At 43.7% G+C, this 25230-nt stretch overlaps 1 protein-coding gene across 4 annotated transcripts; it reads right to left on the bottom strand.

The window, feature by feature from the left end:
* Window positions 1-6103: 6103 nt before the first annotated feature.
* Window positions 6104-15477, bottom strand: IDNK (IDNK gluconokinase). Of its 4 annotated transcripts, none has more exons than XM_008142037.3 (5): window positions 15355-15477; window positions 13521-13551; window positions 12848-12934; window positions 7789-7832; window positions 6104-7068 (listed from the first exon to the last, which is right to left on the bottom strand). In XM_008142037.3, exons 1-5 carry the CDS (start codon window positions 15402-15404, stop codon window positions 6723-6725), a joined length of 558 nt encoding a protein of 185 aa, XP_008140259.1. In that variant the 5' UTR covers window positions 15405-15477; the 3' UTR covers window positions 6104-6722. The 4 variants fall into 4 exon arrangements, with proteins under 4 accessions (XP_008140259.1, XP_028002062.1, XP_054583703.1 ...); XM_028146261.2 differs by having other exon boundaries at window positions 12848-12930; window positions 15355-15380; XM_054727728.1 differs by lacking the exon at window positions 13521-13551 and having other exon boundaries at window positions 15355-15401.
* Between the last annotated feature and the right edge of the window lie 9753 nt (window positions 15478-25230).

Raw genomic sequence — 25230 nt, 5'->3', positions numbered from 1 at the left:
ATTAGTAGAATTTACATTTCTAACAATGTTGGACATGTAGGGCTGCCAGGGTGGAAGCAGAGAGACTTTTAAGAGGTAATAATCTTGGTGAGAGATTGTATGGGCTTAGGTTAGGTTGGTAGTGGAAAGAAGTCAGACTTGGGATATGTTTTGAAGGCAAAGCCTGTACTATTTACTGATGGATAAAAGTGTGAAGTTAAGAGCAGGAGAGGTATCAGTTATTGAGCAAGGCAAGGTAGAAGGGCACATATGGGGAGGAGTCTAAATCAGTAGTTTTGACATATTAAGTGGGATGTACTTGGTATGCATATAAGTGCAGAGAAGACGATGATTGGCGGAGAGGTTCAGGCTATAGACAAGTTAAGTAGTTGCCTGTGTATATAGCTGGTATTTAAAGCCAAAGAACAAGATCAGTAGTTCTTAACCAGAAGCATTTTTGTCCCCCAGGGGGCTTCTGGCAATATCTGGAGACACATTTTTGATTGGGGCTGCTATTGGCATCTAGTGAGTAGACGCCAAGAATGTTGCTAGACATTCTACAATGTACAGAACAGTCTCCCACAACAGAGATTTATCTGAGCCAAAATGTTAAAGCCAAAAGCTTTTCTCTAAAATCAGGAACAAGGCATGGATGCTCACTATCACCACTTCTATTCCACATAGTAGTATTAGTAGTCCTAGCCAAGCAATGAGACAAGAAAAAGAAATAAAAGGCATCCAAATCAAAAAGGAAGAAATAAAACTATTTGTAGATGATATGACACTATATATAGAAAGCACTAAAGACTCCACCAAAAAACTATTAAAACTAATAAATGAATTCAGTAAAGGATACAAAATTAATATACAGATCTGTTGCATTTCTATATACTAATACTTAAAAGGAGAAATTAAAATAATCCCATTAACATTTTCATAAAACAATAGGAATAAATTTAACCTAGGTCAAAAGAGTATAAGCCTTTAAAAAACTGTAAGACACTGAAAAAGTGAAGAGGGTACAAATAAATCGAAGGACATACCATACTCATGGATTGGAAGGATTAATATTGTTAAAATGTTGGTGGGATTGCGAAATAGTGCAGCCACTATGGAAAACTGGATTTTCCTCAAAAAAATTAAAAATAGAACTGTCATACAATCCAACAATATCATTTCTGGGTTTTTATTTGAGGAAAACAAAAGTACGAATTAATATATATGTACCCTTATGTTCATTGCAGCATTATTTACAATAGCCAAGATATGGAAGTAACCTAGGTGTCCAGAAATGATTAGATAAAGAAGATGTGTATATATAAAATGGAATATTACTGAGCAATAAAAAAAATGAAATGTTGCACTTTGCAACAATGTGGGTGGACCTAAAGTATATTATGCTAAGTGAAATAAGTCAGAAAGACAAATACTCTATGATTTCACTTCCATGTGAAATAAAAAAAAAGAAAAAAAGAAACAATAAACCCATAGATCTAGAGAACAGGCTTATGATTGCCAAAGGGGGGAGGTTGAAATTTTTTAAAAAAGGCGCACAGATTAAAAGGAAAAGTACAAAAACAACAACAAAATGTTAATAGTGCTAAGGTTGAGAATTCCAGACTAGATGAGTTTTAGAGGGAGAATGTTGATAAGCACACTTTGGGGAGATTGAGCCCTGCTTCACTCTAACTTACAGTTTACGGGGGTTAGAGGAAGCCAGCAAAGGAGACCAACAGACAGGTAGATAGTAAGGTGGAAAGCAAGGAAGGTCTTGAAAGCTAGTGAAGAAACCTTTCCACAAGGATAGAGATGGCAAATTAACTGTTACTTCAGATGCTTCTCATGGATTGGATATTCACCTCTGGGATTTAATAATAAAAGGAAAGACCATCATGGATGATAGGAGTTTTATAGAGCGATGAGGGTCAAATTCTGGTTGGAGTGGACTGATGAGATATTAGCAGACGGAGTTTTGAAGTAAAGAGAATCAGAAAAAGGGGCAGTGGTGATGGTGTAGAGGAAGTTTGCCTTTTATATTCTTTTAAGAGGGGAAGTACTAGACAGGGTGTGGGTTTACAGGTGTACACTGAGTGGCCAGATTATTATGATCTCTGAACGCATAATAATCTGGCCACTCAGTGTATTTGTATCTCAAATGGGTACCAAAAGTATTCTAGACTTTTGCTGGAGATCAACCACCTATTTGCCCTGAGCTTTCTATCAGCCAGTGCAAAGGGGAAAGCTGATCAGGTGCACGATTTATAGTATCTTCGATATCAAATAAATGAGGTACTCAAGAGAAGTACACTGAGTGGCCAGATTATTATGTGTTCAGAGATCATAATAATCTGGCCACTCAGTGTATGTGAAAGTTTATCCTTATAGAATTATTATTATTGTTCTCCATACTGGAAACATACTTTCCCCCACCATATACACACACACACACACACATATATATCGTGTTTGTATTCTAATGGGAATGATCCTGCGTGTGTGTTGAGAGGGACTTGATTTAGGAGGAGAGTATGAAGTAATTGTTTTCTACCAAACATACAAAGAAAGCAGTTATCGCTAGCTTTTGATCCCAGAATAGGTTTAATAAATAAATAGATAAATAAGCAAGCACCTCTGTTACATGAACTAAAGTGTGAGGGAGAAGATTTCTCTGCCTTTCCAGTCACCATTTTTCAGCTTAGAGCTGCCTTTCCTTGTCAGTAGGAGTGGTACCTTCCCAGCCCATCTGAACTTTTTGTGGTCAACCCTTTTGGAAGTGGAGAAACAGCATCCTCCTCCCAACATCTGCTTCAGTGAGATGAAATAGAATGATCTTGAGCGTCTTCCAGAGCTGGTACAGTGTGATGAAGCACATCCTCAGATGATAATTTCAATTCGTTAACGCATGTATTTCAGACACCCTAATTATTAGGTAGCCTGTCCCAGATCCACAACCCCATCGGTCTTAACCATTCTATGCTTAGAACAGTGCTAGATGCATAGAGGAGCTCCCAGCATAATTTCCCTCAAAAGACCAGACCTAAACGTGGCACCCAATTCTTTAATGGGATATAAAAAGTAGCTGCTGTATATATCCCAGCTAGGTTTTTAATAAAGCTATTCAGGCACACTCTCAACTCCTTATACTTCCCAGAAAGTGAAGGGACTTGCCCCTGTGTTGTGGTTATCTAACGCTTTATTACAAACGACCTCACAGCTTGGTGGCTTAGAACAAAATCAGTCATTTATTTTATTCACAAATGAGCAATGTTGGCTGGGCTTGGTGTGAGTAGCTGGATGAACTTGACTGGGTCTGGAGAACTTACTTTACAAAGGGCTTATTTACCTGGCTGTGGACTTGCTACAGGCTTTTATCTGGGAGTCCAGTTGGGGTCTCAGTTCCTCCCCACAGGGGCTGTTCCAGGGCGACTTGTACTTTCTTACATGAGCGTGGTAGATAGGTTTTAAAACCAAGTATCTTGAGAAAAATGAAAGTTGTCAGTTTTTCAAGGTCTGCGCCCCAAACTGACCTAGTGTCATTTCCCCCATATTCTAACAGCCGAGCAGTTTTAGTTTGCTCCAAGTTAAGGGCCATAGGCCCTGTTGCTTGATGGGTATCAAAAATTTTGTGAATTTATGACTATTTTAATCCACTACACACTGTGATTCCAGAAGGGGAAAAGTGTTGGAGCAGCACATTTTTCTTCTCCAATGTTCACTTTTCTCTGAGGGAGGAGTGACAGCTGCCTGCTGAATATTGTAGGAGGAAGTCGGTACACGGACTGAGCCCCTTTTACTTGGGAAAGTCTCTCCAAAAGGTAGCATGCATCTCGCCTGCTGTCCTAGCATATGGTGAGTAAGGTTAATGAGATAGGCTCGGCTCTTAACGTTTCTCTTTTTTGCTAATATAAATGTAACAGAACTTTTGTGACTATTTTAAAGTACATTCACAATGGACAACCATCAAAATCCTCCAAAACATCATCATCACCCAGAAGGGAAACCACTTAATCACGCACCATTACCCCCATGCCCCAGCCCCTGCCAACCTGTTCTGTGGATTTATACCTTCTGGATATTTCATATAAATGGAATTATGTAGTATGTGGCCTTTTGTGTGTGGCTTTCTTCACTTAGCATGATTTCAAGGTTCATCTATGTTGACGCATGTGTTAGTACAGGCGTCCTCAAACTACGGCCCGTGGGCCACATGCGGGTGTTTTTGCCGTTTTGTTTTTTTACTTCAAAATAAGATATGTGCAGTGTGCATAGGAATTTGTTCATAGTTTTTTTTTTTTTTAAACTATAGTCCGGCCCTCCAACGGTCTGAGGGACAGTGAACTGGCCCCCTGTTTAAAAAGTTTGAGGACCCCTGTGTTAGTACTTCATTTCCTTTAACGGCTGAGTAATACTCTATTGTATGGATGGTGTTGAATTTTATTCATTAGTCCGTTGGTGGGCATTTACATCACTGGGATATTGTGAATAATGCTGCTGTAACATCTGATTTGACCTGGTCAAGAGCTGGGGAGGGGTGGAAGGAGACCCTGGCAGGGACTAGGAAGGAAGACTCAAGATTCACATACTTGGAAGGGGTTCATAAGCTCCCACAGCCAGAACAACAGGAGTGGAGTGTGGCCATAGGACACACTCCCTCAGACCCCAGGGGGTGACAGTATAACAAGAACCAATGTTTGTTGAGTAAGTGTGTCAGGATTCAGCACTTTGCATGCCTTATCTCAGTTCTCACAATCTTATGGAATGAACAGTGTCCCCATTTTATAGGAGGAAAGGTTTAACCCGAACTTCTTCCAGTGGAGGGGGGCAAGGTGGAGAGTCCTGTCAGAGGGGTGGTAAGTGGTGTTTGCAGGGTTGATGAAATCTTTCATTGGCATTTACTTTGAACCATTCAAACATTTCTCACCTACCTCTTCTTCCCAGTTCAGAGATGCTGGGCAGGGGTGTGGTCAGGGCTGGTGGGGAGCAGCATTCCACCACCCTTGAACCTGCAACATGACCCTTGGCTGCTGGAGGGGTTCTCAGGACTGGGAGAGCAGTTTGTGCTTGCTGCATTTTCTGGGGCCACCAGAGGGCAGTACGTGCTCACATCTTGGCCTCCCTGTGGCCAGGCTTGGGAACTTTAGAGCAACAGTACTCCTCCACTGGATCAGACTCAATGCCTTTTTTAAAACAACTATTTTTCTCATGTCCCCTTTAATAAAGCTTACCTAGGGAAATAATAAATATGACGCCTTAACGCTAAAGAACAAAAAAGGGAGAGTAGCTTGTAATAAGCGAAGGGCTTCAATATGTAATGTCTGTACTAGTCTAGTCTCACAGAGGCCTTGGTAAAATGGGGACAGAGGACTGGGTCAGCAAGTCCCATGGTTCATTCGCTCAAATTCCATCTTTGCAGTTTTTTGTTGTTGTTGTTACACTTCACCCAAGGATATTTTTATCATTGATTTTTTTAGAGAGAGAGGGAGAGAAATCAGTGTGAGAGAGACACATCAATGGGTTGCCTCCTGCACATGCCCCAACTGGGGCCAGATCGAACCTGCAACCCAAGAATGTGCCACATGCCCTTGACTGGGAATTGAACCCATCACCCTTCTGTGTATGGGCCAACGCTCTAACCACTGAGCAACATGGTCCAGGGCCATCTTTGCCGTTTTTAGACTTTTTGCTTATTCTTTTATTTTTAAAATTATTTATTTTTTAATTCTCAACCCGAGGTTATTTTTCCATTGATTTTTTTTTAGAGAGAGTGTAAGAGAGAGGGAAAGTTGGAGAAATATCACTGTGAGAGAAACACATCGATTGGTTGCCTCCTGCATGCACCCCAATGAGGGCCAGGGCCAGGGCCAGGGCCAGGGTTAGGAAGGAGCCTGTAATCAAGGTATGTGCCCTTGACTGGAATTGAGCCTGGGACCCTTTGGTCTGCAGGCCGACACTGTATCCACTGAGCCAAACCGGCTATGTCCTTTGCTGTTTTTTTTAAAATATATATTTTATTGATTTTTTTTTTTTACAGAGAGGAAGGGAGAGGGATAGAGAGTTAGAAACTTCGATGAGAGAGAAACATCAGTCAGCTGCCTCCTGCACATTCCCCACTGGGGATGTGCCTGCAACCAAGGTACATGCCCTTGACCGGAATCGAACCTGGGACCCTTCAGTCCGCAGGCCGACGCTCTATCCACTGAGCCAAACCGGTTAGGGCCCTTTGCTGTTTTTTATATCCGTGAACTAGTGCTTTTTATTTACTTATCCTGAAAGGACAGAGGATTTGGAGGTGTATGGTGTAAAATGACTTGCTGGTGAGTGGTTGATTTTGGACACATTTCTGCTCCCAAGACCAATTTCCAAGGGATGCCAAGGATAGCCAAGTTTCACTTATTTGTTGGAATATAGTCTGATCAAGAATGTTCTCAATAAGGTAATGATTTCAGCACTGATTATACGATATCCTCTAATCATTTGATTGGATCACATGAATTTCAAGTTCAGTGGAAGCTTAACTTTCCAAGTTCCCTCTCCTCTTCTCCAGTGTGCAGAGCATGATGACAAGAGGGCCACAAATTCCTAAAATCACATCCAAACAAGTATATTTCAACACATCGTGGTTTGTTCACCCTAACTGGAATTTAGAGCACAGTACCAACATGGATGCTTTAACATGGTCAGGGATAGGATAGAAATTCATGCCTAGTTCTGTTCTGGACCACTGATAGGAAGTGACGTGCATTTCATTTGAGAGCTTCCATAATTACAGCAATTATCTCTGGAAGACTCTTGTCCACACTGATTTGGATGAAATTTTCTGGAGCTGAGGGGGGTTCCAGAGTATCGAACTGAGACTGCAATAACTCAGCGGGCATAAAATGTCCTTTTCTTTTGAGTAAGCGTCCAGAGATGACCTCAAATGACCCCCTCAGATACACCACAAGGAGCTGCACCTCGGCTGGCTTTCCTTCCTTCCCTGGCTCGTCACACTTCGGAGGTGCACCATCCTCTCCGCGTATTAAGATGTCTCTGTACGCTTTCTTCAGAGCTGAGCAGGCTAGGACCACATGCTGTCCTGAGGTTACATCTCTGTTTAAAAAAAAAAAAAAAAAAAGGCAGGGGAGGAGGCGGAAGTGCTAAAGAATGAAGACATTTAAAATACCAGGTGTCCATTCTAGGCCGAGTCCAGTACTACTTCCTGCCAGTGGAAGGTGCTATAAAACGGCGGTTAAGATTCAGGCAGTCCCGGCTTTGGGGTGAAGATCTTCCACTAGTGAACCGAATCATCTTGGGCAAGGTATGTACCTCCCTGACCACCAGTTCATCATCTGTTAAATGGGGCTACTCAGAGGACCTGCCCGTGGAACTATGGGAGGAAGTTTATCAAGGTGCCGGGTCTCGGCTCCCGTGAACGTAGGCTATGGCTCAGGCGCAGCCTGCTGTCATTTTTTGAGCACTTTTATACTGATACTGTGCTCAGTGCTACTCATGCCTCATCTTGCTAATTCTTCACAGTAATCTGTGACTAGGAACTGTTTAACCCCCTTTTCAAGTGAAGAAACAGGCTCATAGAAGCCAAGTGTCTGATTCCCAGCTAGTAGTTGTGGAGCTGTCTAGGTCTGTGTCCAGAACCCAGCTAAACAATGTCCATGGCTGATTAAAATCATTGTTGGTTATTGGATAGAAACACATTCCATTTCTGGGATCTTTTATCATCAGTCAGTTGCGATGTCAAGACTATATATTTTACCCTGTACTTTCTGATGGGTCTTCTTGACTCCCTGGTATGCCAAGGCCTGATGCTCTTACCTGAGTAAAATGTCATGCAAGTTGCAAAGCCATGGAATCCTGTCCTGAAATTAGAGCAGACACAGAGTGACTTCTCCAGGTATTGTTTGTTCAGAAACAGCGTTAATTTTGTCCCTCACTGTTGAGGTCCAGAGAGATCTTCGTGGTTTTGAGAAGTAGCCCATTCACCAGGCCTAGGGATGTCATTAGGCAGTTAAGCCCAGAAACATTTTCCTGGTTCAGGCACCAGGGGCTCTTTTCACAATCCTAAAAATTGCCCTAAAAGACCAGTCTATATCTCCCCCATCTAATCTCCCTACTAGCTGTATACGTGTTTTCCCTGTTTCTGTTATGATTACAATTCTCCTGTGATTGTACTGCATGATGGTGCCTCTGATCTCCAATGCAGAGAGATAAGATATTCATAGAAACCCTTCTGTCAGCTACCCTTTGGTACTATTCTTCAAACCCTCCTAAAAGAGAACCCCTGTCAGATAAAAGCATTGTGAGAAATTTATATTTTTCCAAAGACAGAAGAGGTTTACTTAGGACACCCTACGGTGTTTCACAAAGAAATCCTCCTGAGACAGGTTTTCTCTTCCTTCCTGGGGTAAATGCTAATTGGCCATAATACATTAAAAGACAACAACCACGTTTTATTATGGAAATTTTAAATCTGTACAAAAGCAGACAAAATCGTACAAAACAAACTTCTGTGTACTCATAACACAGCTTCAACAATCTTCAACCCAATCTTGTTTTATATTATGTACAATTATATTCCCACCTGTGCTCCCATCCTTTATGATTTTGATGTGTTTCAGTAACATGATGCATTCTTTGAAAGTCCTTGCTTTTTCGTATTTTATTTAGGATTTTTGCATTTATATAATGGAGACTGGCCTGCACTTTTTTTCTTGGACAGTCCAAATTAAATGTTGGTATACAGGTTATACTAGCCTCATACAATGAGTAGCTTTCCCTCTTATTCTGTTTTTGTATATTGCATACCATATATTATTATTATGGAGTGAATGTTTATCTCCCCCAAAATGAGTATGTTGAAACCCTAACCCCCAATGTGACGGTGTTGGCAGGTCACTGGGTTTAGATGAGGTCATGAAGGATTAGTGCCCTCATAAGGGAGCAGCAGGAAGAGACTACACATATAGACAGATCTCTGGTACTTCTGATTCTCAAGCCAAATGCAGCATCAGCAAGTCATGTTTTCATGTGGGGGGAGAGGGAGGAAGCAGACTGTGTATCCCTGAGCGCACTCTGCCATCCCAGCCCATTGTCCCATAGTCATTTCTATTTTTCTATGGAATTGCCCACTTTTATATGTTTTCGAGTTTACTGATGTAAGATTATTCATGACTTTCTCTTCATTCCTAATCTATTTTTAAAACATTATTTATTGTTGACAGTATTACAGGTGTTCCCCATTTTCTACCCCCTTAGCCCCCCTCCACCCAGCCCCCACCCCACCCAGGTTTTCCCCACACTATTGTATGTCTGTGGGCTATGCATATATGTTCTTTGGTTAGTCTCTCCCTCTCCCCTCTGAGATCTGTCAGTCTGTTGCATGTATCCAGGCCTCTGGACCTGTTTTGTTCGTCAGTTTGTTCATTAGATTCCACATTTAAGTGAGGTCACGTGATATTTGTCTTTCTCTGACTGGCTTATTTCGCTTAGCATAATAATCTCCAGGTCTGTCCATGCTGTCGCAAAGGGTAAGATCTCCTTTTTCACAGCTGCATAGTTTGTCATTGTGTAAATGTACCACGGCTTTTTTTTTCATCTACTGATGTCATTCCTAATCTTAATTGTGCTCCCCCCACAAACATCCTGATCAGGCTTGCCAGAAATTTGTCTACTTATTTTGTCGATTAGTTTTGCTCATACTAATATTTTATACTTCATTAATTTTAGCATTCATTTCTTTTTTTTTTATTACTGTCTTCCTTTCAGTTTATCGGTTTTTTCCCTACTTGAACACTTAGCTCATTATTTTTCACTAGAGGCCCGGTGCATGAAATTCATGCAAGCATAGGCCTTCATTCCCCCAGCTGCCGGCTCTGGCTTCCCTCTGGCACCCGGGACCTGGGCTCCCCTCCAGCTGTTGGCAGGCACCAGGACCCGGGCTTCCCTCGCAGCCCCAGCTTTGCCCAGAAGGTCGTCCGGAAGGATGCCCGGTCTAATTAGCATATTACACTTTTATTAGTATAGATTCCTGTTATTTTTCCAAAAATGTATTCAGAGACTGTAAGTATCTTCCTATGTAATGTTTCAACTGTATCCCATAAGTTTTGGTTGATAGCACTTTTCTTGTACATATCTAAATATTTCACATTTTTAATTTGCAAATTACTTATGGATATTAATTTTTATTTTTCAGTTTTATTTATTTATTTTACATTTCCTGACCATTTTAGTGATCTGTGAGAATCTGCTGCTGGACTTGATGTTCAAGGTCATCTCATTCCTGATAGTCCCTACATGCAAGGGCGAGAAGGGGAACGGTGTGGCCCAGTGCTTAGAGGTGGTGGGCACCGTGAGTGTCCTACGGAGAGTTAAGTCAGAACATCGTGAGGACAGAGAAGGATACTGGGCCTGTGGTTTCAGGGATCTGATGAAAACAAAGCCCTCTCCAAACCCTCCCAAGACACTTCCCCAGACAGAACCCCTGCCACTGCCGAGGACTCTGTACTTGATCCTCATCACAGTATTTCAGGGCAGGGCTGGTTGCTGGGGTGACCAGAAGGGGTGACTGTGCCAGCCCAGCCTGACCCACAGCTTCCCTCTTGGACTTGCTGGGCTCTTGTCAAGAATGCAAACCACCTGCTGTTCTGCCCCTCCCCCCGTTCTGCATCTCTCTGAAGTCTGGCTAAGTTTCTCCTGCATACATTTAGGAACTGGTTACATTTCTTCCGGTAAAGATAACCTTGTCTTCGGTATAATAAATTCCTTTTCTGAATCCTACTTCCTCCACCCCAGTCATACTGCCCACTTAACAAGCCTCACTTTTGAACAGAGGAAGGATGTTTAAATGCCATTTAAAATCCATCCTTTTGGGTTGCTTTATTTTGTTCTTTAACTTAACTCTTTTTTCCCCCCCTCAAATATATTTGTATTGCTTTCAGAGAGGAAGGGAGAGGGCTAGAGAGATAGAAACATCAATGATGAGAGAGAATCATTGATTGGCTGCCTCCTGCACACCTCACACTGGGGATTGAGCCCGCAACCTGGGCACATGCCCTGACTGGGAATCGAACCTATGACCTCCTGGTTCATAGGTCAACGCTCAACCACTGAGCCACGCCGGCCGGGCTAACTTAACTCTTATTTGCAACTCACCAAGGAGAAACATAACCCTGGCACAGGAACATCTTACATACTATAGAAACGGTTTTCATTACATATGCATTTCTGTATAGACATGACATTAGCAACAATAATAATTAATACGATATTTATTGAAGGCTTTGGGTATTTCTCTGGGCATATTTTTTGTATTATCTCACTTCATCCTCCCAAGAACCCAATTAAATGGTACCATCTCTAACCCATTTGCCGAAGGTCACACAAGCGTAGAGGTAGAGTCTAGTTCTCTACATTTATCTCTAGCACATAATCAGTATTATGTTTAAATTACTACTTTCTCTCTTTTATGGTTCACTCCTCCTATCTTCTAAAGTTAAATGTGAACTTAATTTTGATGGTTCAAGGCTTGAATCATTGCAGACTCAGGCTGCACTCCCTGAAGCAAAGAGAAGTGCACCCTTAGAATGCTCCAGAATTAGACCTACTAATATTTAGTGACTCAGTCCTTGAAGGCAGGACAAAGGGAAGAGAGATTGGGGGCACAACTGGGCGTGAGCCACGTTCACAGAAAGTGAAAACTGCAGTGCCGGCGTTTGGCCAGTTCCAGTCTGTCCTGTCCTTTGGACACACTTGGTATGTGGACCTGGCTGGGGCCCCTGCACTGTGGACCTGGACCTTGACCCTGCCATCACAGTGGTTCCTGGGCTACAGGTAGTTAAGCCAACAAATCCACAGTTTGTAAGTCTGGCTTGAGAGAGACTCCTAGGAAATGGTCTCATGATGGTGCATACGGGAATGAAGTGCTATTCATTCATTCCTTCTCTCATTTGTTCATTTACTCACAGATACGCCACAACTATTCTCTGACACCTACTATGTGTCAGGCCCTGGGTATATACAATGGCAGAGAAATGGCCAGTCCCTGACCCTTTGGAGGTGAAATCTAGTTGCAGAGATAAATATTAATCAAACTCTCACACCCCTCAAATGCCAAGTTGCAACTGGGACATGGGCAATAAGGGATATGTTGCCGAGAGAGTTTATTACTTAAGTAGGTCCGGGAGGGCTTCCTTGAAGAAGTGGCACAGGAGCTGAGATGTGGAGGATGCGCAGCGTTAACTTGGAGGGGAGGGGGAGGAAGTACATTCCAGGCAGTGGGACCAGCAGGTGTGAAGGCCCTGGGAAGGGGCATGGCAGGAGGAGCTGAAAGGGGCCACAGTGGCTCCAGGGGTGTGTGTGTGTGTGTGTGTGTGTGAAGGGTGCATGGCAACTAAAGAGTGTGGAGTGGGTCAAGGTCATTTCGGCCTAACCACGCATGTTTAGGAGTTTAGGTGTTTGGTCTTGATCCTGAGATTGGTGGGAAACTTCTAAAGGGCCAGATTTGAATTTGCAAAGATCACTGGCGTGGGGTGGATACCAGAGTCTCGTGATGGTGGCAGGCTGATAGGACCTTGGAAGGGAAGCTGAACTTCCCTACGTGGGAGGCCCTTTCAGGGGTTATATTCTGCACATTGAAATTATGCCACAAAGTGTTCTGGCGGACGCTGCCCAAGCGGGGGGGGGGAGAGTGGGCGCATCTCTCCTGATGCTGAGTTGAGAGATTCAGGGCCAACGCTAACATTCGCAGAGGCCCCACTGTGTGCCTGGCTGGTGGAGCACTGACCATGAGTCATGTCATAACTCAGGAACTGAACACTGCAAAGATCTCAACCTGCTCCACCCAGCTGGAATATTTGGTGGACACAGCGAACGTTACCTGGTCATTCAGTGGAATCCCTTTCCCCATCTTCACTCGGTTCTCCTCTGGGTGATAGTCATCTGCATCGTAGAATTTCCACCCTAGCTTTAAGAACAAAGGGAAAGGGGGGTGTGTGGCAGGCAGTGTGGCCCACCCTGCCACCCTCTCCTCCGCCAGCAGCCCCAGGGAGCACCCGGGAGCGGGAGGGAGGAGGTCTGGAATGCCACTTTAAGATGCCCGCTCATGGGCACCACAGCTCTTTTTTTCACTCGTCACTATTTTGTTTTGTGTGTTTTTTTTTTTTGTTTTTTTTTTTTTACAGAGAGGAAGGGAGAGGGATAGAGAGTCAGAAACATCGATGAGAGAGAAACATCGATCAGCTGCCTCCTGCACACTCCCTACTGGGTATGTGCCCGCAACCAAGGTACATGCCCTTGACCAGAATCGAACCCGGGACCCTTGAGTCCACAGGCCAGTGCTCTATCCACTGAGCCAAACCGGTCAGGGCTCACTCGTCACTATTCATAATCACCAAGGGGGAAGACAAATTGCTCCAGTGGTCTTCACAAGCCTGTGCAGGCGCTGTGGTGAGTTCTACAAACCACTACAGGCCAGAAGAAAGGGTGGGAAGGGAGAGAAGCAAGCAGACACACAGTAGGACTTGTAATTGGGAGGCAATGGAACAGGTTACCTCAGAAGCCAGCCGGGCGCCCACGGTTGATCTGTGGAAAGGACACAGGCGTTCAAATGACTGCTATTTCCCAACCTACGCCGTGCCTTCTTCCGTCCGAGGGTGGCTGCCCCGTTAGTGCTAAAACACCAGTAACCGATACGGAAGCAGAGCTATGCTCCTGCCCCTGAAGTCTAGGGCCTGACTTTCGTTTCCCCCCGGAATTTAAATGAAATAATCACCCAGTTACCACTAATCCCTCCACCCCAAAAGCAGGATGTAAGGTCTCATTAAACTCCTGAAGGTTTTTCGACCCTGTTCTATCGATGTTTATTTTTTGAGAAAAATACTGAGTTAATAATGAGACCAATTAGATCTTGAAATCATCCTCAACTCCTCCCTTCCTCTCTCATGCCCTACATCCAGCCCATCGACACATCTCGTTGGCTCTTCCTTCAAAATACTCCCAGCATCTGACCGCTTCTCTCCATCTGCATTGTTTCCTGACCTCATCTCCCACCACGGCTTCCTTGCTGGTCACACAGACACCCAGCCGCAGGGTCTCGGCACTTGCCATTCCCTCTGCCTACAACGCCCTTTCTCCAGCTCCCAATGTGGCTCATTCCCTCGCTTCTTGTGGGTCTTGGTCAAATACCACTTCCTCTGAGGAACCTTCCTTGACCATTCTCCCTGGCACTTGGTTCCACGTACCCTCCTGTGTTTTCCTATAGAGCACCTACACCACCCGGCACACGCCATGTGTACTCACTCACTGCCTGTCTCCCGTACTAGAATGTACAGGGCACAGGTTTTATCTGTCCTGGTCACTGTCAGTGACACAGAGTGAGGACCGAGCTCAATAAATATTCACTGAGTGCATGGCTCTCATAACCGTAATGGTAACCATAGAAGTCATCTGGTTAAGACTCCCTCATCCGATCCAAGGCAGAGAAGGGTACTGCCCAAGCTCACACAAGCAAGAACCCAGACCTAGGGCTCCCGTGACATCACGCCAGTCTTACCTTCTCAACTTCTTCTCCTCATACAACGGTTTTATTTTCATTTCCATTAAGGTTCCCCAAATTATTTTCATTTCTCAAGATGTGAGGCTCCACATGCCAGGATAATTTTGGAAAGCGAAACCTACCTACCTGGAGCAGGAAAGAGCCTATACTAGACACCTGACCACGGGGGGCAGTTCTGGCACAGATGTTGGTCTAATGAAGAAGCCAAAGGCTAGCGCCCCCAGCTGGCCGGCCGGGGCTGGGCAGGGGCTTTGTGGGAGCCCGTGTGCCTCCTTCCTCGCAAGCCCTCGGGGCCTCCCCGCACAGTAACGTCCAGCTTTGGCTGATAAACACTAATCACAGACGGTAAACGGTAAAAGTCAAGCTCCAAAATCTAATCAGAAAGCCCAGGGCCTCGCAGGAGGGGCCTGCGCTCTGCCCAGCCCGACAAAGGTCTGCAGGAGCCTGGCACCAGGTTTGCCCCCGCGCTTCGGGCTCTGCACCCTCCACCTGTTCTGACACCCCCTCCACCCCCGAACCCCCTGAACGCCGGCCCTTATGACCCGCCCAGGCGCTCCAGGCGCCCCAGCAGCCGCCTCTCTGCAAAGGCTCTCGCTAGAGCCTCTGTACTTACAGGGAGAGCCCGGGTCTCGGAGGCGGTGGCGCGCCCGGTGCCCCGGGGCGAGCGGGCTGGAGGGCGGGGAGAGGGAGCAGGTGCCCCGGCCTCAGTTTACTGCAAAGCGCAGGGGGATCCCCCGGGGTCTTCGGTCGCCACCGGCACTCGCAGCGGAGCCGGGTTTGGCCTCCGCCCCCTCCCGGTCGCCCCCGCGCCCCTGCCCTCCGGGACCTACTTTCCCGAGCCGCTCACGCCCATGACCAGCAGCACTGGCAGCGCCGCCATGGCCCCTTCTGGCTCCTTCCGCCGCCTCCCCGGGCGCGGAGGGCGGAGCAGCACGCGGTGGGGACCGTCCTTCCTGTCGCCGCACCCGGTCTCCCAGCCCGGCCGCGCCCGCGCTAAACCCGGGTCTGCGAGGAGGGGGGTGGGGGCCCCCGGGGGGAGGGAGTGGGGCCTGGGGGTGGGAAGCCCAGAGCTCCTCCACCGCGGCCCTCCTCCCTCCACCGCCCGGCTGGTGGGGAGCCTCGCCCTCCAAAGCAAGACTCTCCAACAACTGGAAATAGCTTTGGTTTATTTAAAATGTTGTTGTAGCTTTGGCTGGGTGGCAAGGTAAAGTTGTGGGTTCGAAACCGGTGGATCTCATGGAGGAATCAACTGGTGAATGCATGGGTGGGTGGGTCTAGTTCAAGTAGGATCGAAGCTGTACCCGCTGATGCAGCTCATTGCCTCGGACTCTGGCAGGTACTAGCAGCTCTGTGTCAGACTCCAGAGACTAGTCCCACAGAAGAGCTGTGGGAAACGGGTTTAATGTGTTCAAGGCAGCAGTTGGCCTGATCATCATGCATGCAAATTACTCCCCAGGCGGTAGTTCATCATATATAGAAAATACAGCCACTTACAGCTGGTTCCATCGTATGCTAATTAATTGTTTGTCTACAAAGGGTGGTGGCATAGTGTAATGTCTTACTGTGAAATGAATGACTGGGAGGGAAAAAGGGAGAAATGAAGGCAGGAAGTGGGGGAGGGAGAGAGGAGAGAGCTCACCTCCGGTACCTCCCTGGCACGAGTGGCTTGGGCTTCAGGTAAAGCCTGACCCCTAGTGGAACTGGCTGCTGGGTGAGCTGGACTGAGCACGTTGCAAGCAGAAAGCAATTTCTCACCCTAACCCCCTCAGGTCCCTTCTGTCAGCTTGTTTTTCTCTGCCCCTGTGTGGAATTCTGAGCATGCCTAGTAGTGTTCGAATTCCTCACAGAATCAATGTGGTAAAGGGTGGGATTCCTGGCTTTGCAAGCCCATGAAACTGATTTCTATCAGTGGATCCATTGTTGATTAGGCCCAGACAAAGGCTTCCGGAGCCAACACAATAGGTTGCAGATATGAGGGTATTTTGTTATCTATAAATTTCTGTGACAAAATATTAGTTTCTTTTTATTGAGATATAATTGACATATAACTGTGTAGGTTTAAGGTTTACAACATGTTGATTTATATATATATATATATATATATATATATATATATATATATATATATATATAATACACACACACACACACACACACAGATATAAAATTGCCACAATGTTAGCTAACACCTCTATCACATATAATTATCACCTTTATTTGGGGTGAGAACAGTTAAGATCTAGTCTCTTAGCAACTGTGAAGTTTATAATCCAGTATCGTTGTCTATAATCACTATGCTGTGCATGAGATCTTCAGGATCTATTTATCTGCTAGTTGCAAGTTTGTACCCTTTAACAACATCACCCAATTCCCTGCCATGTTAGTTTCTTTTAAAAGGAGTGTAAGTCCCAGAGCCAATGCATGCATTTGTGATTTACAATTTAGCTTATCTCATTTAGGTTATGAAAACCAGAGAACACAAATGATTAATCAGAAGATTGCTTGGTGGGCATGGATTCAGAGTGAAAAAGCATTGACTAGGGTGGGCAGAGATTTACCCCAAGCCAGAAAGAGTCTAATGAGCGCTAGTCATTACTCCACACCGTTCACTGATTCCTGTCCCAGGAATCCCCAGAGACTTGCAGGACACCTGTGTATCTGCATCTCCTCTGTGTACTGCTGGTTCCCATCCTTTCTCCATCTGCTATTGGTCATTTCTCTTTCTCCTCCTGTGTTGTAAAAGCCTCTTTGTGTATTTGTTGTGATATATATTTTGTCTTTGATTGTAATATAATATTTGTCTTTTATTACTTTATAATATTTTCTTTTTGCCCTGAAGTAGTCAAGATTTTTATCTAACATAATTTCTGATATTTTTTCAAGTGTAACTAGTATGCATGGCACTTTTTATATAATACACTAAAATCTTTTTAAAAATATATTTTTATTGATTTCAAAGAGGAAGGGAGAAGAAGAAGAGAGAGAGAAACATCAATGATGAGAGAGAGTCATTGGTTGGCTGCCTCTTACATGCTCTCCACTGGGAATGGAGCCCACAACCTGGGCATATGCCTTGATGGGGAATAAAACCGTTACCTCCTGGTTCATAGGTCAATGCTCAACCACTGAGCCATGCTGGCTGGACTACACTAAAATATTTTGATATTTATTTCTGCCCTGTCAAGTAGGAATCATTTTACCAGTAGAAAAAATGTTTTATGCATATTAGAAAAATGTATAATTAAACTATTTAGGAATTTCTTTTGTTATCAGTTTATTATTTTAATCATTTATAGGTAATGCTCATTTACAAAAGCATGTATCAAAAAATGTAAGAAAATGGCCCTAGCCGATTTGGCTCAGTGGATAGAGCATCAGCCTGCGGACCAAAGGGTCCTGGGTTCTATTCCTGTCAAGGGCACATACCTAGGTTGCAGGCTCCTCCCTGGCCTGGGCCCTGGCTGGGCAGGTGTGTGCAGGAGGCAACCAATCAATGTGTTTCTCTCACATCGATGTTTCTCTCTGTCTTTCCCTCTCTTTTCCACTCTCCCTAAAACCATGGTCAGCAAACTGAGGCTTGCGAGCCACATGCGGCTCTTTGGCCCCTTGAGTGTGGCTCTTCCACAAAATACCACGGCCTGGGCGAGTCTATTTTGAAGAAGTGGCGTTAGAAGAAGTTTAAGTTTTAAAAATTTGGCTCTCAAAAGAAATTTCAATCGTTGTACTGTTGATATTTGGCTCTGTTGACTAATGAGTTTGCCGGCCACTGCCCTAAAAGATCAATGGAAAAATATCCTCGGGTGAGGATTAACAAAACAATAAAAAAAGGTAAGAAAATGAGTGGGAGAAAAACATAATTTTGAGAAAATTCTGTTCATAAACTTACTTTAATTCTGTGGATTGGTAAAGTGTGACTTGCCATTGCATTTTTGTTGGTCCATTTCATGGAGTGTTCCTTGTGAATATAGTTGGCAAGCCCTTATGTCATATTTCTCAACTCTCTCCCACCCTGTAGGTCCTATGGGTATTCAAGAAACATGTGAACCAAAATTTCACTTAGTTAAAAAATACATTTGCCATACATTTTAAAACAATAAAGGTAAAGCTGGATCTTCAAAAATTGATGATAAAAATGATAATGGTTTATTATTGATGGGAAGGATGTATTGTGGATATCTTTCACAAGGCATCTATATGAAATGTTTGAAAGAGCTTAAGTTACAGGTTAACACCTTGCTGGTTTATTTCCTGGGACTTGACTCCTATGAATTTAGAGAACACAGGCTCACAATGCTAAGTCATTAGGATGACAGCAAGGGCAGGAGGCTCTGTCAGCTGGTATTGGATTGTACAGAAATGATGGACACCTCATTGGTGACTACATTCAGATGCTAACACAGCCAGCATAGCACACATATGTTCCACAGAGAAGGATTCCAATCTGGCTTCATTCAGCCTTGGAAAGTCATTCTTCATATTCTGTTACAATCATTTGCATATGGTGTGAAAATATGCCCCACAACATGCCATTGATTTTATTCTTGAACAAAGATCCAGCAACTATTGGGAAAGAGCCAAACTCCACACTCAATTGTTTGCACGTGGTCCATTAGTCTTAAGATAGGCTTGATATCTTTAAAAAACAACAACACATTTTTATTGATTTCAGAGAGGAAGGAAGAGAAGGAGAGAAATAGAAACATCAATGATGAGAATCATTGATTGGCTGCCTCCTGCACATCCCTCACTGGGGATTGAGCCTGCAACCTGGCATGTGCCCTGAGTGGGAATCAAACCCTGACCTCCTGGTTCATAGGTTGATGCTCAACCATTGAGCCACACTAGCCAGGCTTGATATCCTTTTATTTTTCACATTAAAACTTGAGAAATTTTGGCCTTGAAGGATTAGTGAAACAATTCACTTTAGAAGCAGGCCAATTGAAATAATAAAAACCATTCTTTGCATTGTCATAAAGTAATTATTTTATTTAAATAGTATTATGCCTGAGATAATTCATAAATCGTATAATAAAACAAAAAATCTATTTTTGATGGCAGTTGAAATGGAATTACTGCCTCATCATGTATTGAAAGAAAAACAAAACCAAATTCTTCAAATCATGCATCTTTGTAGAAAAGAACGGTAGCACCTCTGTTCATTGCAGTGTATTTCAAATTTTGCTGGATCCAGCAAAATGCATTGGTGCTGTCTCAACCTTGGGCACAATGAAGCTGAAAGCATTTGTAAACTGCAAAATGCTGTAGAAATGATGGTGGCATACTATTATATTTGTTGATACCAATTTAGAAGAAAATTGTTCCATTTTAAAGTTTATTCTTCACTACTATATCAGCTAGTACTACATTACATCAATAGGAACATGCTCGTGAGGTGAAAATACTCCAAGATTAATTAAACAACAAAATCTTTGACATGTATGTATTACTTTAAAAATTATAATGACTATTAAAAACGTTAGCCCAGCTGGTGTGGCTCAGTGATTGAGTGTCCTCCCATGAACCAGGAGTCACGGTTCGATTCTGGTCAGGGCACATGCCCAGGTTGTGGGCTCAATCCCCAGTAGGGGGTGGGCAGCCAACCAATGATTCTCTTTCATCATTGATGTTTCTATCTTCCTCTCCTTTCCTCTCTTTGAAATCAATCAAAACATTTAAAAAAATGTTAGTAGGATATCTGTGAAAATTGTGATTTAATATTACATTTCGAATTTCTGAAATCTATATAAACAAAATTATTTGATCACGTTTTCCTCTGAAATGGCCATACTATCAAAAGAATACCTGATAGACTTTGGAGACCACCTAAGTCTGTGGATAGTATTTGGAGAAACACAGCCCCACCTCACTGGAGTGGAATCTATCTCTACCCTGGGTGTGCATTGGAAAGGCCTCTTGACTGTAGACCTGGGAAATAAGGCTCTTCCCAGCCTGCTGGTCTACCAAAGCAATTCCAATGCTTCTGGTAACCCTGGTTCATCCTCTTCCTTTCACACAGGGTTGGATGTTTTGAGGCAAAGGATATATTATTAATGACCATTTTATGGGTGGAAAAATTAGATGAAATTTTCCTAAGGTCACAGAATAAGTGTAATTACTGTCTAAACTTAACTCAGTTTTTAAAATAAATATATTTTTATTGATTTCAGAGAGGAAGGGAGAGGGAGAGAGAGATAGAAACATCAACGATGAGAGAGAATCGTTGATTGGCTGCCTCCTTCACGCCCCCTGCTGGGGATCAAGCCCACAACCTGATCATGTGCCCTTGACTGGAATTGAACCCGGGACCCGTCAGTCCGCAGGCCAATGCTCTATCCATTGAGCCAAACCAAGCAGGGCTTAACTCAGTTTTTATACTTGCATGTGGGTTAATGTGTGGCAGGTGGAATGAACAGTTTTTCACTTTAAATGCTCACTTTATTTTATACATTCTTACTAGTTTTGTTCCTTGATTTAACTCTGGCTTTTATCATATGACATTAAAACCAAACTTATATCTTAACCTCATAGAAAACTTCAAGAACTCATGAGTATGGCCTTTATGTTGGAAATGAGAGGGGGAGCAAAGCAACCATCTATCTATCTATCTATCTATCTATCTATCTATCTATCTATCTATCTATCTATCTATCTATCTATCTAAACCTAAGCAAATGTTACGACCAAATGACCAGAATGATCAGAACTATCAGCCAACCAGTCGCATGACACACACTGACCACCAGGGGGCAGGTGCTCAATGCAGGAGCTGCCACCTGGTGGTCAGTGTGCTCCCACAGCCAACCTCCCACGGCCAGCCAACCTCCCCCAACCCCTCCTCCCAGCCAGCATACCTCCTGCGGTCTCTCCCCCTGTCTGGCAGGCCCCGTCCAACAGGCCCCCGTCCGGCAGGCCCTTTCCGGCAGCCGGTAGACCCTGCGACTGGCAGGCCTTATCCAGCAGCCGCCAGGCCCCGATCGGGACTGGGTGAGACAGCCCCAATAGGCCCTGATGGCCGGCCAGGCCTAGGGACCCCACCCGTGCATGATGTGCACCGGGCCTCTAGTTTCTGAATAAATGTGAACTAAAGATGAATCATCTAAAAAGACTGCTAGGCCTCAGATGAACTAGAAAAGTGTTGACTCACTAACCTATATTCCTCTCTGCTCACACCATTGACCTGCTTTAGTTACACTGTATGTTAAATAACCTGGATCCTTAATATAACACTCTCCATTGAAAGTTTTTGCATTTTTAGTTGTGTGTGGGAAGTACATTGTCAAAAGCACCAAGACAAGAGGGTAGATGTTGAGAGAGAAGTAGAAAGAAAAAGAAGTGCTCTCATAAGCATGGTTCTGATTATGTAGTCAAGGAGAGCAGTTAAATTTTTTGGCATCTCCACTCAAGAAAAAAAGGAAATCTGAGAATTATCATGCAAGTGAAGGGGTTCTTTCAACAATGCCTTGTAATTTTCAAAGTTTGTACATCTTTAAAAATTTTATTCCTAAGTATTTTATTTTTTGGATACTATTATAAATGGCATTATTTTGTCAGATTTTCAGATTGTTCATTGCTCGTGTATAGAAATACAATTGATGTTTGTATATTGCTTTTGGGTCTTACCACCTTTCGGAACTTGTTTAATAGTTCTAATAGGTTTTTGTGGATTCCACAGAATTTCCTGTATATAAAATTATGTCAAAATACAGATAGTTTTATTGCTCCTTTCCCATCTGGATGCCTTTTATTTATGTTTCTTGCCCAATTGCCTTGACTGGATAGAATTGCTTATACAACCTGAATGGATTTGATGAGAATAGACATCATTGTCTTCTTCTTGATTTTTGGGGAGAGCATACAGTCTTTGACCTTTAAGTATGATGTTGGTTGTGTGTTTTTTGGTAGATACCTTTCATCAAATAGAGGAAGTTCCATTTTATTACTAGTTTGCTGAGTGTTTTTATCATGACAAGGTGTTAGAGTTTATCAAATGCTTTTTCTAGGTCAACTGAGATTTTCATGTGGATTATCCTTTATTCTATTGATGTGGTGTATTAGATTAATTGGCTTTTGGCTATTAAACCAACCTTTCATTCCTGGGATAAATCCTACTTGGTCATGGTGATTAATCCTTTATGTGTTGCTGGATTTGGTTTCCTAATATTTTCTGGATTTTTGTGTCTATATTTGTAAATGATATTGGACTTTAATTTTCTTATAATGTGTTAGCTTTGGAATCAGGCCACATAGGATGAATTGGAAAGAGTTTCCTCCTCTTCTAGTTTTTTTTTTTTTTTTTTTTTTAGAAGAGTTTGTAAAGACTTGGCACTTTCTTCCTTAAACACTTGGAAGAATTCATGATCCAAGCCATGTGGGACTTGAGTTTTCTTTGTGGAAAGTTTTAAAATTATGAATTCGCTCTCTTTACTCGTTATAGGTTTATTTAGGTTTTCTATTTTTTCCCTTGAGTTATTTTTGATAGTGTGTGTCTTTCTAGGAACTTATGTAATCTAAGTCATCTAGATGTGTTGGTGCACAGTTTTATTTGGTGACCACGTACATCCTCACCCTTTACCTGGAAACTGTCCACCCCATCCTCTGTGGCTCCGTGGCAGAGCTCCCTGGCCACATTGGAAGGTGTGAGCCAGGCTGTCCTGCTACCCTTTATGGTTCATCTGACCAACTGGGAGTTGAAAAAGGCCTATTTTCTCTCCAGTCACATAGACAATAATATGTGAATGCAGAAGCTCTTGACAGCCACATTTGCCTTCCTGTTGCCTGAAAAACAGAGAAAACCATTCTGCAGGGAGAGAATATTAAAAAAAAAAAAAAAAAAAAAAAAGACCTTGGCTTAGTTCATCAAAAGAGGAGATCAGGGGCGTGCACTAGGTTTGGCCTAGGAAACATGTAGAGACAAATGCTTTTTAACACCAAGGGGCTTGCGATGGGACAGGCTGGCCAACTCGGTGTAATATTTAATTTCTATCGTAGCTAGACCTCTCCCCTGACCCCAGAATTGTATGTAACATTGAAATCAATGGAAGATCTCAGTGAAGGTGACTGGGGGAGTAAAGGTGGGAGACAGAAGCTTGATTTGGATTAAACCCCCGGTTTTAGTTCATATTATTTAAATTGGATTGCATCCCTGCCAATGATTCCCTACTCGCACAGTCTTGTTTGTGTGTTTGTTTGTTTTTAGTCCTTTGAGAAGACATTTTTCAAATATAACTAGTAGAGTCTTGACTAGTAGAGAGCTTGGTCCTGGGGCGCGGACAGGGTAATTGGAGGCAGACAAGGCTGCATTTTGGTTTGCAAGGTGGTGTCACAGTCAGTAGTGAGCAGCCTGGCTGAAAGTAGACAGAGAACGACAGAATAGGGATGTAACTCAGCTCGTGAACTGAGGTTACTTAAGATCAGAAAATCACACATCTGGGTGAAATATAATAGCCAGTTGCCTCTGGTACCCACCCTGACTGAGGATCAAATCTGCAACCTGGGTATGTGCCCTGACCGGGAATCGAACCAGTGACCTTTAGGTGCCCTGGGCAACGCTCAACCAGCTGATCCTCAGGGCTCTCCTGCAATTCTTGGTGTTTAGTGTTGGCTCAGCTAGTGCCGGTGGACCAGGTCTTACTTTCTGTTCTGTAAGTGCTTCTGTGACACTTTTCAGTAAGTTACAAGGTAGCATTATATAAACCTTATAAATGTTAGAGTGATCTACCAGTAAGTGGGGCTACTGGTTAATCCAAGCAAAGTTGTAAACGCACGAAGGTTAATCTATGCTACGTTACCTGCTAGACTACGCGTGGAGGTTGGGTTAAAATATAACCCAGCTCTGTCTGCTGAGAAGGCCTCGGAGCGATGACTTCCCAGCAGCAACACTCAAGGCCTAGGTAATACTGTTCTCCAAGAAACAATGAAGAAGCAGCTGATGTTAGGGCTGAGATGGGAAAACTACAAGAGGAGCTGGAGTATCTTGTAGTACCAGAAAGTGACACATTAGTGCTAAAAGAAAAAGTGTTTACAGTCCAGGGTACCATAGCCCTGTTTTTATTTTGATCTCACGGTCTAATGTTTCTAGTCTCCTTTGTTGATTCCTTCTCATTTCTCTGATCCCTACACATTGGAGTGTCCCAGGGCCCAGTCCTGGACTTTTCCTCTTTTCTATCCTCAAATCACTTCCTGGTGAGCTCATCCAGTGTCATGGCTTTAAGCATTAGCTACAGACTCCCAAATTTCTATCGTAGCTCGACCTCTCCCCTGACCCCAGAATTGTATGCAACACTGGAATCAGTAGAAGATCTCTACCTATAGGTGTTTGTGTTCACTTGCAATAACCTGGTTGGGGTTGTGTAGTGGACACTGCAAGGGACAGGAGTGGGCTGCCTGGGTGATGGACAATGGTCTCTGCCCTTTGCTTCCATTTCAAGAATAGTCAGCAGTCTCTGGGGTTTTCAGCAGAATAGCGGGGTAAGGAAGGCAACTGGAACGTTCGTGTACGAGGTAAATTCTCATTCTTACGATTGTTCCAGGGAGACGGGCCCGCTGGATTAAAGGGTTCACACCGCGTTTACATGGGGGGAAATTAAGTTAAATATTCTTGGCGTTAGCACCCCGACTCCCAGCCAGCTCCAGCTGGGCAGCCGAAAGCCTTACATGGAACGTGTTTCCAGCATCTGCTGCCTCTGCCTCCCGAGGTGATTATTGTC

Source organism: Eptesicus fuscus, chromosome 15 (assembly GCF_027574615.1).
Source record: "Eptesicus fuscus isolate TK198812 chromosome 15, DD_ASM_mEF_20220401, whole genome shotgun sequence".
NCBI lineage: Eukaryota > Metazoa > Chordata > Mammalia > Chiroptera > Vespertilionidae > Eptesicus > Eptesicus fuscus.
This window is presented reverse-complemented; position numbering and strand designations above follow the sequence as displayed.